The sequence below is a fragment of the Lynx canadensis genome, chromosome F2 (genome assembly GCF_007474595.2).
Source record: "Lynx canadensis isolate LIC74 chromosome F2, mLynCan4.pri.v2, whole genome shotgun sequence".
In the NCBI taxonomy this organism is placed as follows: Eukaryota; Metazoa; Chordata; class Mammalia; order Carnivora; family Felidae; genus Lynx; species Lynx canadensis.
Window position 1 is genome coordinate 54307631 of NC_044320.2, and position 14041 is coordinate 54321671.

The window sequence follows — 14041 nt, forward strand, 5'->3', positions numbered from 1 at the left end:
ATATAGTGTGATCTCATCCATCACAGGTAACCATTTTCTCACAAATGGGTATTCAATATATATCTATATAACTAAAGAAGCGTCCATAGGCTAAAATGGGAGCTCACATTTTTGAATATAGTATAAGTCACCAGTAGCAACAAAGAAAGAAGGGCCAGAAAACAGACTGGATGCCAGTAAGTCACATAAGGGCAGAAGTTTAGAATGAAAGACTCCAAAAAACTGCCGGAAATCTAATGTAGGATTCTAATAAACAGCTTTAGACCTATGAAGTAACAAAATCCTAAAAGAAGGTAAATTTAAGACTACCAATAAAAGAAAATCCACATCAACATATATAAAGCTGTTGTTCAAATCTCCCTTGCCACAGGTGAGGATAATTCCTTGGACTAGAGCTCTTGGACATGGATTCCGTTCCTAGAACTGCGATTCTTTGGAATGAGTTAATTATTTGATCTAATCCTTTAGGTGGCAATTACTTTAAAAATTAACATAGTAAAACCTACTTTGGAGAATTACCCATGTGTCCATGAAAATGCCAACATCCCAGTTTAGGAATCTAGGTCTTACCATAATCCAAGTGGATGGCTCATCAACAGGGGAGAGGGTGACAAAACTACTAATCTCCATCTTCCACATGAACACAATCTTTCATATGGTAAAATATAAATGCCTACACAACACGTCTCTTTACAAATATAAAACTCATCATCAGCAACAAAAGCATCAGATCTAAATGATCTTTGTTGATGCATTGCTGCACTCTACATCAAAGTATAAACTCTAATAGGGTTTTTCACATCTTCCTCACATACACAGAATATTAGATACTTTAAGATGTTAGTGGGGGCTATGCCAGTCATTTTAAAACAAATATTTTACAGCAAATGGCTAATACTTAATCTTGTCACTAACTATTCCAAGTTATATGGATGGTGTAGGTTAAAAAAAAATCAAAAGGCTATGTGCACTGAGATTTCTATCATGATACCTGCTATAAGTTGGGTTTGGTTATTATGTCTTCAGATAGTGGTCACCTATGGGGGTATTGTGGGAAAGGGTCCAAAGGAATCCCACACATCCTGTGCTTGGCAACACAAACTACTTGTAAACAAAATTAGCTTATTAACTATATGCCATTAGATAGTAGCAAGCAAATTCCTAAAAAATTTGCTGACGGTCTTTTAATCACTTAGTAAATAATTTTGAGCTCAGAATGCGTGCCAGAAATTACATTTAAGTTCACTTTGTAGTCTCTAATTTCAGTTTTCCCAAATCCTAGATCCCAAAACTGACTGCAAAGTCATTGTTGTAACCTCTCTGGGAATCAGTTATCAGTCTGTCAATCAAAATTTCTTTCAACCTAGGGGATCCTGGTGGCTCAATCGGCTGAGTGCCCAACTTTGGCTCAGGTCACGATCTCACGGTGTGGAGTTCGAACTGCTGCTGTGAGCACAGAACCTCCTGCTTCAGACCCTCTGTCCCCCTCTCTCTTTGCCCCTCCCCTGCTTGTGTGCTCTCTCTAAAAAATAAACATTAAAAAAATTTCCTTCAACCTAAAAAATTATACAATTGGGGTACCTGGGTGGCTCAGTTGGTTAAGTGTCCGACTCTTGATTTCAGCTCAGGTCATAATCTCAGTTTGTCGGTTTGAGCCTTGCATTGAGCTTTGCACACTGATCATGCAGAGCCTGCTTGGGATTCTCTCCCTCTCCCTCTGCCCTTCCCAGCTCACAGTGTTTCACTCTCAAAACAAACAAATTTTTTAAAAAATTCTACAATTATCTTGAAACATTTTGTGTCGCTGAGTGTTCAGACATGTGCTAAGAAATGATTGTCTCCTGTGTATCTTTCACTAATATTCTAAAACATACCAAATTATGCCTGGAAGATTAATGATTACTTATTGCCAAACTTTGGTTGGGTTGGAAAAAAGAAATATCTGGCTGGCAATCAGAAAGTATCAATAGCATGTAAAGGCACCATGCAGTAATACAACCTATTTTTTAATTCCTATAATTAACTGAATAGATTTCTTGTGGTTCATTTTTTATTTCCTTTAGTTCAAAATTGAGAAAAAGTTACAACACAGACGAAGACCTGAAGGACCTTTAATTTTCTCATCCTACCAAGGACCCAGTAATTTAATTTCCTATACTACCTTCCAAACATTGGTCTGTGGTGATGTGCAAAGTGAAAGAAAAAAGCTCAAATAGCAATTTTTTCCATAAAGCTAAACCAATCGTTCTTAATTTCCACTGTATCCTTTTTGGTGTCATGAGATACTTACGCATAATCTTATCAATGTTCTTGCTAAACCAGATAAAAAAACTGGTTAACTACAATGGTCCAAAAATTTTTAAGCGAAAAACAAAACACCTTTGGATAGAAATGTTTGGTCAATTATTACCTTAGCCAAAAGGCTTATCAGGTAATCTTCCACTTTCTCTAGAATATCTCCAGCAATAGGACATCTGGTTTCTTTCTGAAGCAATTACATTTCATCTTTGGATAATTACTAAAAGCTGGTTTTTAATCTGGAGTCAAATAGTCCCAGTCTTAACCTCTTGGAACCATACAGAATATATGTAATTATTCTGCCACATGATGGCTTTTGTAATTTTAAGACACTAGGCTTTTACACATTACATGGCCACCCTTCTTCATTTCTTTAGTGAAGTCTGTATCTGGTCACTCTATGATTTCCTTTGTTCTATTACTAACACCACAAACACAAATACCTAAAAAAGTAATAATAAAACAAGTATGTTTTCTCTATATTATTAAAGTTACAGACACCCAAAACATAGATTTACTTGTAATTCATTAGCCTACTAATACGCAGTAAATATGGGATGTAGTTTACCTTTGCTTTTCAATCCACTTCCAAAATTATGCACACGTGTAAATTAGAGGGGAAATATTTTAATGTTTTCTAAAACCTGTAAAGAATCCCAAAAGTAATAAAGATTAAAAGATAGATGAAATGCTGATTACAAATCACTGCTATCTATGAATTAAAGCAGCTCTCCAAGCATTACAAGGAGGTAGTTTGAGTCATTTATGCACTTCATATAAAAACATACAAACCAAAAAACCCTATTATGTAATTCAAACTTGTAAACCTTAAGTACAAAGATATCTGAATTATACATAAATCAAAGTTTACAAAGGTGCTCCCCTACCCCAAATAGTCCAAATTAATACACTTTCAAAGAAATCTGAATTAAATGTCAGAGTCAACAAAATTCACAAAGCCAGAAGGAAGTTTAGTGCTCACAAGTTTATATTTTTAGGTTTGATAAAGATTCTTGTGTATTTTCTAAATACACAGACAAAACAGTTTTGGAAGTTTACATACATGTCTTAGGACACTTATACTAGGTAGGTAAATTACATTTAAAAAAATTGGTCTTCGTAAAAGATCTTCCCCAAGAGCTTTTACAAACAGCAGGCAGAAGAAAGCGTTCTTTTATGTTTACAGTGTTTAAAATGCTGATTCTCCCATTTCATAATGGCCTCAACCATCCCTCTCCTCAACCCAAAATTTTGTTCTCAATAGCCAGTGTACTCCAAATTAAGTACCCAATGTCATAAAATTCAGGGCCAGAAAACATCTTTTAAAGTGTGCTTATCCCTAACACATTTTAAACTATCTAAGAACTGTTCAACTTCATTTGAAAGCAGGGATACAGCAGGAAAAAACTTTCCATTTTAAATCCTAAAGTGACTAAGAAAAAACACCTGTTAGTTCTAAGCACATATATTATGTACCATAGTTAAGTTTAAGGATCTGGGTGACTGAACGGCACAAAAACTGGGGTTCGCATCTAGTTCTTCACTTTAAGACCATCCTTTTAAAAATAAAAATGCCACAGCCAATTAATAGCATGTGCTACACTGAGGTCAGGTGTCTTATTTATAGTCAGGTGACAAAACTGCTGTATTAGGAGGAAAAGACTGATAAGGATATTTGAGGGGGAGGAAAGATTAGACACTCAAATTCCTAACGTATGATGTTTTATGGGGAGAACATGTCTCCATACACAAACTGCTTTTAAAGCACTGAAATTCTACAAAAGTTTAATGAGGCAGTTAATAGAGCCCCCTAAAAAGAACATGGGCTTCAGAATCAGATCTGGTCAAAACCCAGCTCTACCACTTAGTAGCTGTGTCACATCGGGCAAGTTATGTTATGCAAATTTCTTGGAGCCTTTTCTCTTCCATAAAATGGAGACAATAGCACCCACCTTAGGGAATTAGACAAAATAATGTAAAGCGCAAGGGCACATGTAGGCACTAAAACAATGGTAGCTTTTGAATCATTATCCAGAAAAATAAACTCTTCTATGTTGACAAAATCTTTAAAATATACATAAAGCTTACCGAAGTTTTTAAATTTATTTTTTAAAACTCCTCTTCCATCACACTTTGCCCCGTATTATACTCCTCCAGTCATCTTCAGGCCTTTTACAACTGTACTGTATGAATATAAATTTCCCAACCCTGATCCTTTCATTTTCTATTTTCTCCCCCTTTCCTCTTGGTTCACATCTATTATTAAACTAAGATGTATTAGGCTCCTATTATGCACCAGACATTGTTCTAAGCGCTTTACATGAATTAACTCATTCATTTCTCTCTTCTCCAGCAGGATGGCTCTACCAAAACCAGCTAGTGTTTCCCTTCCCCCCTCAAATTTCAAAGCTATTCATTAGTGTTCAGCTTCCCCTTCCTACAGTTTTTTTTAAGCTCTTAATTGCTAGGGTGCTAAAATTTAGCAAAACATCTAGTGAATATGAATAATGAGGGCCAATAACAACAATGCAGGGACCATATGGAAGTAACTGTCTCTGAGAATTCTAAGAAATAATACATGATCTTGACTTATATGAGAGGGTCTGTTACTAGAGCAAATAGGAAAGAAAGTTTATATTCTTCCTCTTCATTAAAATTACAAGCTCTAAAATATGCTTCTCATTTAAAATATAAGTTACAAGAGAAAAATTCAGCAAATGTATAACACATAATTCTGCCAGGGCTCCACAGACAAAATTATGAGTATTTCATTGTCACCTTGAGACCAATCATAAGTTCTTATTATCTATCAACTTCCTGAAATTGTACTGTAAGTCAGAAAAAGAATATACTTTAAAAAAAAAAAAAAAAGTCCAGTAGTATACCTTAGTACTAAAACTATTTTTAAAAAAAGACCTAGAAGGGAAAAGGCAGTCCCTCGAGATCATGAAACAAAATAAGTTAGGCAGTCAGCAAGTAGAAAAATCTGTCAGTTCTGTTTCTGGTAAAATGTTTACTTTAAAGAAGAAATTTTTATATAGGCTGAGGCTAATATATTCAAGAGTATAAACATTATTCCTTTGGATTACCTTTCTAAAAACAAACTTTTAAAGTATCATATTTCAGTTGACTAAAAATATAGCCAAATCTGTCACAACACAACATAAAAAGTAATGGACAATTATAGAATATTTTAAATTAACAGTAACAAGCCATCTACATCAAACCTTGTTTCCAACTAAAACCAAAACAAAAGCACAACAATCCCGTAGTGTACCAAGTGTGTATTTCAATTTACTGTATGCAATCTAACAAAAATTTGGTCATAATTTACCAGATATACATAAATGATTTAAGTAGTAAAAGAAAATTCAGTTTAAAGAGAGTAAGTTCATATCTTGAGGAAAAGTAAAAGTACATTAAGAATGTAAAGCCAAGTCCAGTTTCTATGCAATAAGTGAACTGTAGTCTAATAAAGCAGATTTAGGTGATTTTCAGATATATATCTTTTCTCTTTAATATATATTTATATATAGACAGATCTACCAATTGTAAACTATGGTTTATTTTAAAGGAGGGGGATAATGGGATGAAAGAAATCTTTATACTATACTTACATATTCACAAAGCAGAACATTTTACGTTTAAAATACTTTTTCATTCATAGTATCTTTGCCCAACTAACGTCTACTTTGGACCCCACCAGAATTACATTATACTCATTTGTCTAGAACACTGAGAATAAGATGTACTCTTCAGTCTTAAACAAAAATCAAACCAAACTATTCATGTCAGTTTTACAATTATGTAGAAACTACAATAAAGTTTAGATGACAAAAGATGTATCTAACCATGTAACTGTATTTTATATCTTTGATTTATCCAAGCAAAAACATCAATGTCTAACATTAAACCATTATAGTACTGAAGTCGGAGACAATGAGAAAGCTTGTCTCTTAAAAAACCTATCAGCTTTTCAACTTTGATCAGATGGAGCACCAAAAGGATTATGTCTGTCAAAGTATACTTTGCAATTTTTTCCACACAAATAGCATAATTTAGTGACCTGATATAAAATAGGAAAATATACTCAATTTCTATTTAAAAGAAAGCTGAAAATATGATATCCCTCAATCTTATATAATATACAATATGTTCCTGATAAATGTCATGCATGTTAATATTAATTATGTGAAATGCTGCTGTGAGTTTAACAATCAGCTAATTCATCTGTCATTAGGCTAAATAAATCTGACAATTTCAACTTAATACATCACCCCTTGTACCCTGAAGAATTTAGTTAACAGAATAATTGTAAAGCCTCTCAATATCTTATTTGTAAGATTTTTGCAGATTGTTGAATCATGGTGACTACCAGAAAGACTATATGTGAAGATGTAGTAACTTTGAGGAATTGAAAAAATAATGATCTATCATAATTTCAAAACGTTCAATATCCCAGTAAGTATCAAACAAAAGAGAATGCACTTTTTGTGTTATTTTTAATGATAAAAAGGGCACAGGAATAAAAACCTGATATTTCACTTATATTGCATAACAAGCTAACCAAACTGGACATGGAGGTCAAATTAGGAAACAAATCATTTTCCTTATTGTTTCTATGATGACTTTTCTTTCGATTAGATTTCTGTCTTTTCATATAGGACTGAGGTATAGTACACTGGCAAAAATAAAAAGAGGCAAACCAGAATAGTGCCAAAGTAACAGATACCCAAAACCGAATACCATGTCAGAAAACGTCATATAGTAACCATTTATCGATTACAGCAGCAGGAGAAAGTTACTTCTAGATCATAATCATTTTAGTGGTATTTGTCAACTTCGCCATGTTAACTTTGCAACATCATTTCTTCATTTGTAAAGTAGTAAAATTCATGTCAAAAAGGAAAGGGGGAATGGAGGAAGTCAGTTAGTTCATTCCAATAAATTACCTCTCCAGTTCTTATAAACATGCCCATCAGCACAAAATTGAGAAATAATACCTAAGACTAGAAGAGACTTGGTTTAAGTTATGAAGCAAATTAAAATGGAAAAATACAGAAAGGTAGAACCCATGGGGCTGAAAAGGCCCCTCACTGAAAATCTGTATTAAAAAAAATAAAATTAATAAAAATAAAAATAGAAACAAAACTCTACTAGTACAAACTAGCCTGAGTGGTTTGATGGACAGAGAATTGGGTCAGCTGTCACTGTAGTCTCATAAATGGGTTTTCTTCATTCATGTTAAAGTGGCACATGAATGTAAGCTCTTTAAGGACACGTACTATATATTCATAGGACCCAAATAGTTACTGTATATCCTATAAATAAAAAATATTTTTGATAACTGACTGAAGATGGGACTCCATGTAATCCAACCACAAGGTTGTTTGCTGTACAGTCCTGTGCAAATATAAAAAAAAAATTTTTTTTTGCTATAAGGCTTTTTGACCCTACAGTTTTCACAGCAACATAACTACCATCCAGCATGTACCATATTTTGCAAGCCTTCAGTTCAACAATTCAAATTGTCGATTCATATTATGTCCAAATGCAGCATCCTTGAGGAGTATAGGTCAGTTAATCATCTAGAGACATACAAACATCTCCTGATTCATCCCATCGAGATGGATCATTCTGATCTTCTCCATCATCAACCAGCTCTTCGTCAGCTTCTCCTACTTCATTTTCCTCATATTCTTCATCCCGAGGGAAATCTGTATCCTGTCCCTGATCTACACCTTCTTGCCCTCCTGGTTGTGATTTATCTGCACAGTCTACACAAACGCCATAGCGTCGAGATCCATGTCTTATTCCAACACTGGCTGCTAACATGAAGATCTTCTTACACACCATACATTTGTATTTTTTATCCTTTTTATGCACCTAATTGAAGGGGGGAAAAATCCAATATAAGGATAGTACAGACAATAATGCATTTGAACCACTCAAACCACCCATTCAACAATGAGTGAATATATACCTTGTTTTTCTGTATGAAGTTCAGTTCATAAATCACATTCTCCGTTTAAGGCAATTTATTTAATATCAACCTTCCCTAAATTTCAGGTAATAGTGTTAAAATATCTTAAATTTCCCTGACATGAATATAGTTTATCTCAAAGATCATTTATATTTAAAGTTACTTACCAGGGAATGTCTTTTCACATGTTCTCTGCGAGTAAACAGTTTTCCACAAATGTCACAGCTAAATGATCTGACTCCCGTATGAATGAGCAAATGCCTTTTTAGTGTTCGTCTGTATTTGGCTACATAGCTACAATGAGGGCATTTTAACTTGTTCATGATTAGAGATGATTCACCTTTGAGAATAAAAACAAAACAAAACGAAACAAACACACACACACACACAAAAAGCAATTATATGTTAAACAGAAAATTTGCTATCAAAACCTTGTCTCTATCCCTGAGAACAGGGATTATTATAGGGCTACCATACTATTCAATTTTTTTAAAACCCAGAATATGGAAGCTTTTAATTGTTAAAAATAATTTTAAAAATCTGTAGATGTTTAGATGACTAATACTTGCCATTTTCCCAAGTTTCTTGTTTTGGCCAAGATTCAGGCAATAATCCATACTTGAAATCATTTGAAGCACCTGGTATCAATCCATACTTGAAATCATTTGAAGTACCTGGTAGCAATCCATACTTGAAATCACTTGAAGGGCCAGGCATCAGGCCATACTTGAAATCATGTGAAGTACCTAATACAATTGAAAAGTCATTCTGATATAATGGTGGTAATAAACACCTCTTATTAGAATTAAAAGAAAAAAATATTTATTTATATTTTATGAGCACTATGATAGAGAAGCTTAATATAAATAGCTAAATAAAAATGTCTACATTTTAGTCTAAAATGACATGTCTGCATACTTTATTGCACTTTTTTCCATAATTTATTATCCTAATCATAAAACCCTGATTGGCAGGCATCTGAAATAGAAAAACTAAAATTTAAAACACAATTCAACCACAGGTAGAGAAAAATTTAGGGAAATAAATCTAAATACTATTTAATACTGCATGGAGGCCACAAGAAAAGTGCTCTTTTATACTGTATTTCAAACATTCAAAACAGCACTCTTAATTGTTACTCCTAATTATTATATCATTTGAGACTATCGCCCTGAAGCCCAGCTGTGGAATGGAATAGTGTCCTTATTGTGCCCCAAATAATCACAATCTTGTTTTTAAGACTAATCAGTATAGAAAAACAGATGAAGAATGAAGAATAAATACAAGGAAATTACAAATTCAAGGTTCTCACATTATTACACCCGTTTGTTGTTTCAGACACACTGGGCAAGGTAACTGAATGCCTTCTTGGGGAGTTCATCAAAACCTCTCTAACTCCATTCTTAAATCCAGAAAGTAGAATTAGAATAGTCAATATCCCTTAAGGAATTTGTGCCAGAGGACCTTTAGACTAGCTAAGAGAAAAATTACCTCCTTTGGATAGGATTCCTTTTTACTTCTTAAGATTTTATTTTTTAAGTAATCTCTAAACCCAATGTGCTTGCTTGAATGAACTTACAACCCTGAGATCAAGAGTTGCATGCTCCACCGACTGAGCCAGCCAGTCACCCCTGGACAAGATTCCTTCTTGAATATTGTATGTATTTCCCTAAATCCAGGAATCCTGTGGCAATGTAAACATATCCAGAATTCTCCATAGCTATTGCCACAGTGATCCAATCAATCATCAACTCTTGCCTCTGGATTATTTTCAGTAGCCATCAGAGTTTGTATCCAGGCTCACAATGTTGCCCTCTTACAGTCTGCTCTCAACACAGCAATTAGAGATTCTTTCAGAACTTTAATTCAGAGCCTGGCACTGCTCTGCTCAAAAGCCTGCAAGGACTACCCATATCTCATTCATAGTAAAAACCAAAGACTTCCAAAATCTTACATAGCCTTACCTACTCTAGCCCTTGCTTCTAACGACTCCCCCTGGTCAATCTGTTTCAGCCATACTGGCCTTTGTACTGTTCCTCCATGGGAAAATGGGTCCCTCTCTGCAAGACCTTTGCACTTAAACTCTTCTTTCCTCTGCCTGAACACTCCTTTCCAGGCTATATACTCACTCACTTGTGCAGTAATTAATTTTCCTCCCACAAAAACCATGGATTTATACAAAACAATGCTTGTTAAAAAGGACTTTGTAAAAATTTATTTTCCTGTATCTACCTGCCAGATATACTACTTCTCTTAAAAATTAAAATAACTTGGGGTGCCCGGGTGGCTCAGTCGGTTAAGCATCCGACCTCAGCTCAGGTCATGATCTCATGGTTCAGGAGTTTGAGGCCTGCATCAGGCCCTGTGCTGACAGCTCAGAGCCTGGAACCTGCTTTGGATTCTGTGGTCTCCCTCTCTCTCTCTCTGCCTGTCCCCCATTCATGCTCTCCTTCTCTCTCTCTCAAAAATAAACATTTAAAAAAATTAAAATAACTTAATATTTCTTCTTCAGTGGAAGTATCACTAACCAACAATGCAAAAGGTCTCTAAGGTGTTTAAAATTTCACTATTATTGGGGCACAGGGGAGGCTGAGTTGGTTGAGCCATCCAACTCTTGATTTCAGCTCAGGTCACGATCTCTCCTTTCTTGGGTTTGAGCCCCATTATCAGGCCGTACAATGACAGCAAAAGCCTGCTTGGGATTCTCTGCCCCTCTCTCTCAAAATAAATAAACTTAAAAAAAAAATTCATTTCTATTAATGTAAATTGTTTTATACTTGGAATACCTTTATACCTTTTTAATGTCAGGAAAGACTTCTGAATTGACAATTAGATAATTAAACTATGATGTACTTCTGTTCAAGGGTAAGTTTTCAGAATCCTAAGTGAGACATCATGCGTGTACATGTGTGTGGGGGGGGGTGGAGACTGGGATGGGGGTGGTAGCCTGGGAACACAAATCTATCAATTTTCAGTTTTACACTTCTACATAAAGCCTGAGCTTTGACTTGTAGTTCTTGATGAAATCAGTACAAAAAAGCTGAGAGCAAGAACTTGCCTGTTTTACTCACCTTTGTATTGCTAATGTCCAAAGCATATACCCTTCAACTATTTATTGAATAAATGTATCTAGTGAATGCTAACACACACGTACTATTTTTTACTTCCTCAAAATACTTAACATAAAAAAATTAAAACTTTTTAATACTTGAAATTCTGTATTTCTCTAGGTAATCTAAAGATCTGATAAACATCCAGGATAACAGACAAGAGACACCATATCTAGAATACAAAATTCAAATTAAGAAAACCTCAACCCAAACTTCTTTCACCTGTCCCAATTCTTATAACAGTAGAAATTACTATTTATAGGAAGTATATGAGCAGTTTGACAAAGGTATTGCCTTTATAATTCAATACACTGGAAGATCATTAAGGTAATTAAAGATCTACTTCAAAACTGTGCTCACTGTTTATTAATATCCTTCAGGGTACATTTTTCCATAACTAAGAAGAAAGCAGCGTTTTTCTGAACTCAAATCCTAAGACAAAGGCTGATCTCAGTCATAAAAAGCACATGGATCAAAATGACCCCTAAGAGAAACGGCTTTAAATCAAGGGTTTACTTTTTTTGAAAAGATTATATGGACCATCCTCCATTGAAAATGTTTATGTGTAGAAATTCACTTCACCCCTCAATATAGCATGTATCTTCTAGAGCTTTTTCAAACATAACCACAGTACCTTTATCACATCCAAGAAATTTAAAATTGCCCAACTACCATTTAACCCATACTACATATTCAAATTTCCAACTGTTCCCCAAATGCCCCTTTACTCAATTTAGAACCCTAATGTTATCAAGACTGATGCCTTTTGGTTGGTCTCCTGGAGTCTAGTGGTTCTTCTGCTGGTCTTTCATGGCATTAACATTTAAAAAACCCAGAGTAGCTAGATTTCTGTAGGCTTGTCTGATATCTCCCTCATGATCAGATTTGAGTTAAACATTTTGGCATAGGTGATGTTGTGCACCTGCTACTGCATTATGGCAAGAGGCAGGTTATTTCTGTTTTTTTTATTGTAAAGAAATCTTTTCTTTTTTGTAACTGAAATAATCTATGGGATAACACGGAGACCATGTGAATATGCTATTACAACAGTCTTTTGCCCAGTCATTATGGGATAAGCCCATCAACAGTGGCTTAACATCCATGGATGATCTTGAATTGTTTCCTGTGGGTTATTTTTCAATTCTATCATTCTGTATTTATTAGCTTGGCATTCTGTTATGAAAGCTTTTCCCTCTCCTAATTTACTTAGACTCACGTTATTCTCTGGAATATTCATGGATTCTTTGCCTTTACTTCTCCCAAAGTTCAAATGATAGAAATATTACTATTCAGAATTAACATTTTGTATTGCCATCACTAATCATACTATTATTTTATATCAAAGCTAATTAAAATACATTAACTAGCCATTTGGATAATTACCATTCTCATTCCATGTATATACTAGCAGGAAACCACCATCTCTATTAACTTAATTATTCTGATATTTAAGAATTCTAAAATCTCTAAATAAATGCCTCCCACAAAGAATAAGAAACACCCATCTATTTGTGTTTACCAGGCTTCCAAAGCATTATCAGAAACATAGCTACTCTCCTTAAGGGAAGAAACTGAGGGGCGCCTGGCTGGGTGTGGAGCCTACTTAAAAATAAATAGATAAACTGATTAGACAGACAGACAGTAAAGAAACTGCAGTAGGTCCTTAAACATATACACAAACAATGCCAAATCTTTAAATCCTCTTAAACATACTCTTACTAATAAAATCCTACTGCACCTACCAGCATCACCTCCATCCTGATTGGAGCTGGCTTCAGCCAATAAATTTGTATTCACATTCCTATCACAATCTGGCCCTGAGAGTAGAGCACCATCCAGGTCTGAAAAGGAGATATTTTAATCGGTTATTTACAACCATACCATAGCCATCATCAAAACACCACTCCCTTCTTGGTATTGTTTCTTATGCAACACCAAATAGAAAAATATCTGTAAGTATTAAATACCTGCTATATGCTTAATGCTATTAAGGTACAAAATCGTTAAGACATGGTTTTCAACCACAAGAACAAGTGCACACTCAACAGTGAGTACACTGTACTGAACATGAATAAGCTTTAGAGACAGGGTGAATTAGGCTACTGGCTATGTGAGCAAGTACCTCAGTTTCCTCATATGCTTCCAACTAGATCACAGATTTGATATATATAGGTAATGCAAGTCAAGTGTTAGAGTTTTGGTGTCTGGCATCCAATGACAGCTGCTACTGCTGCTAGTACCAAGTACTAGGTGTGTAAAACATGGTTTCTGTATTGATTCAGAAGTGAAAAAGACCAATTAAAGCTAGAATAGTAAAGCAAGGCTTCAGAGAAGAGGTAATTCCTTAGAATTAACCTTGATATATGGAAAGGATGTGGAAAGGCAGCGTAAATGACATACTAATGATACCAATACTTTTGGTTCCAATCTGTTAATTTCTTTTAAGTCTGTTCCATCCCTTCTGTTTCTCTACCACTGCCTTAATTCAGGCATCATCATTCTCTTGGATTAGTGAATTACTGAAACAGTTTCTTGGGTCTCCTTGCTTCTAAATATAATGCTCATAGTTCTATTCATTATCTTTTTTTAATGTTATTTTGAGGGAGACAGCATCCTAAGCAGGCTACACATCCTCAGCACAGAGCCTCAC

At 34.7% G+C, this 14041-nt stretch overlaps 1 protein-coding gene across 2 annotated transcripts in view; it reads right to left on the reverse strand.

Annotated features, from left to right (window-relative positions):
- Positions 1–4750: 4750 nt before the first annotated feature.
- Positions 4751–14041, reverse strand: part of ZBTB10 (zinc finger and BTB domain containing 10) — a 35630-nt gene continuing 26339 nt past the window's right edge. For both annotated transcript variants that reach the window (XM_030304011.1, XM_030304010.1), the window contains exons 3-6: positions 13134–13232; positions 8851–9027; positions 8449–8621; positions 4751–8184 (exon numbers count right to left, since the gene is read on the reverse strand). In XM_030304011.1, coding sequence (XP_030159871.1) covers positions 7879–8184; positions 8449–8621; positions 8851–9027; positions 13134–13232 — 755 coding nt within the window. In that variant the 3' untranslated portion in view covers positions 4751–7878. The remainder of the gene's footprint in view (positions 8185–8448; positions 8622–8850; positions 9028–13133; positions 13233–14041) is intronic.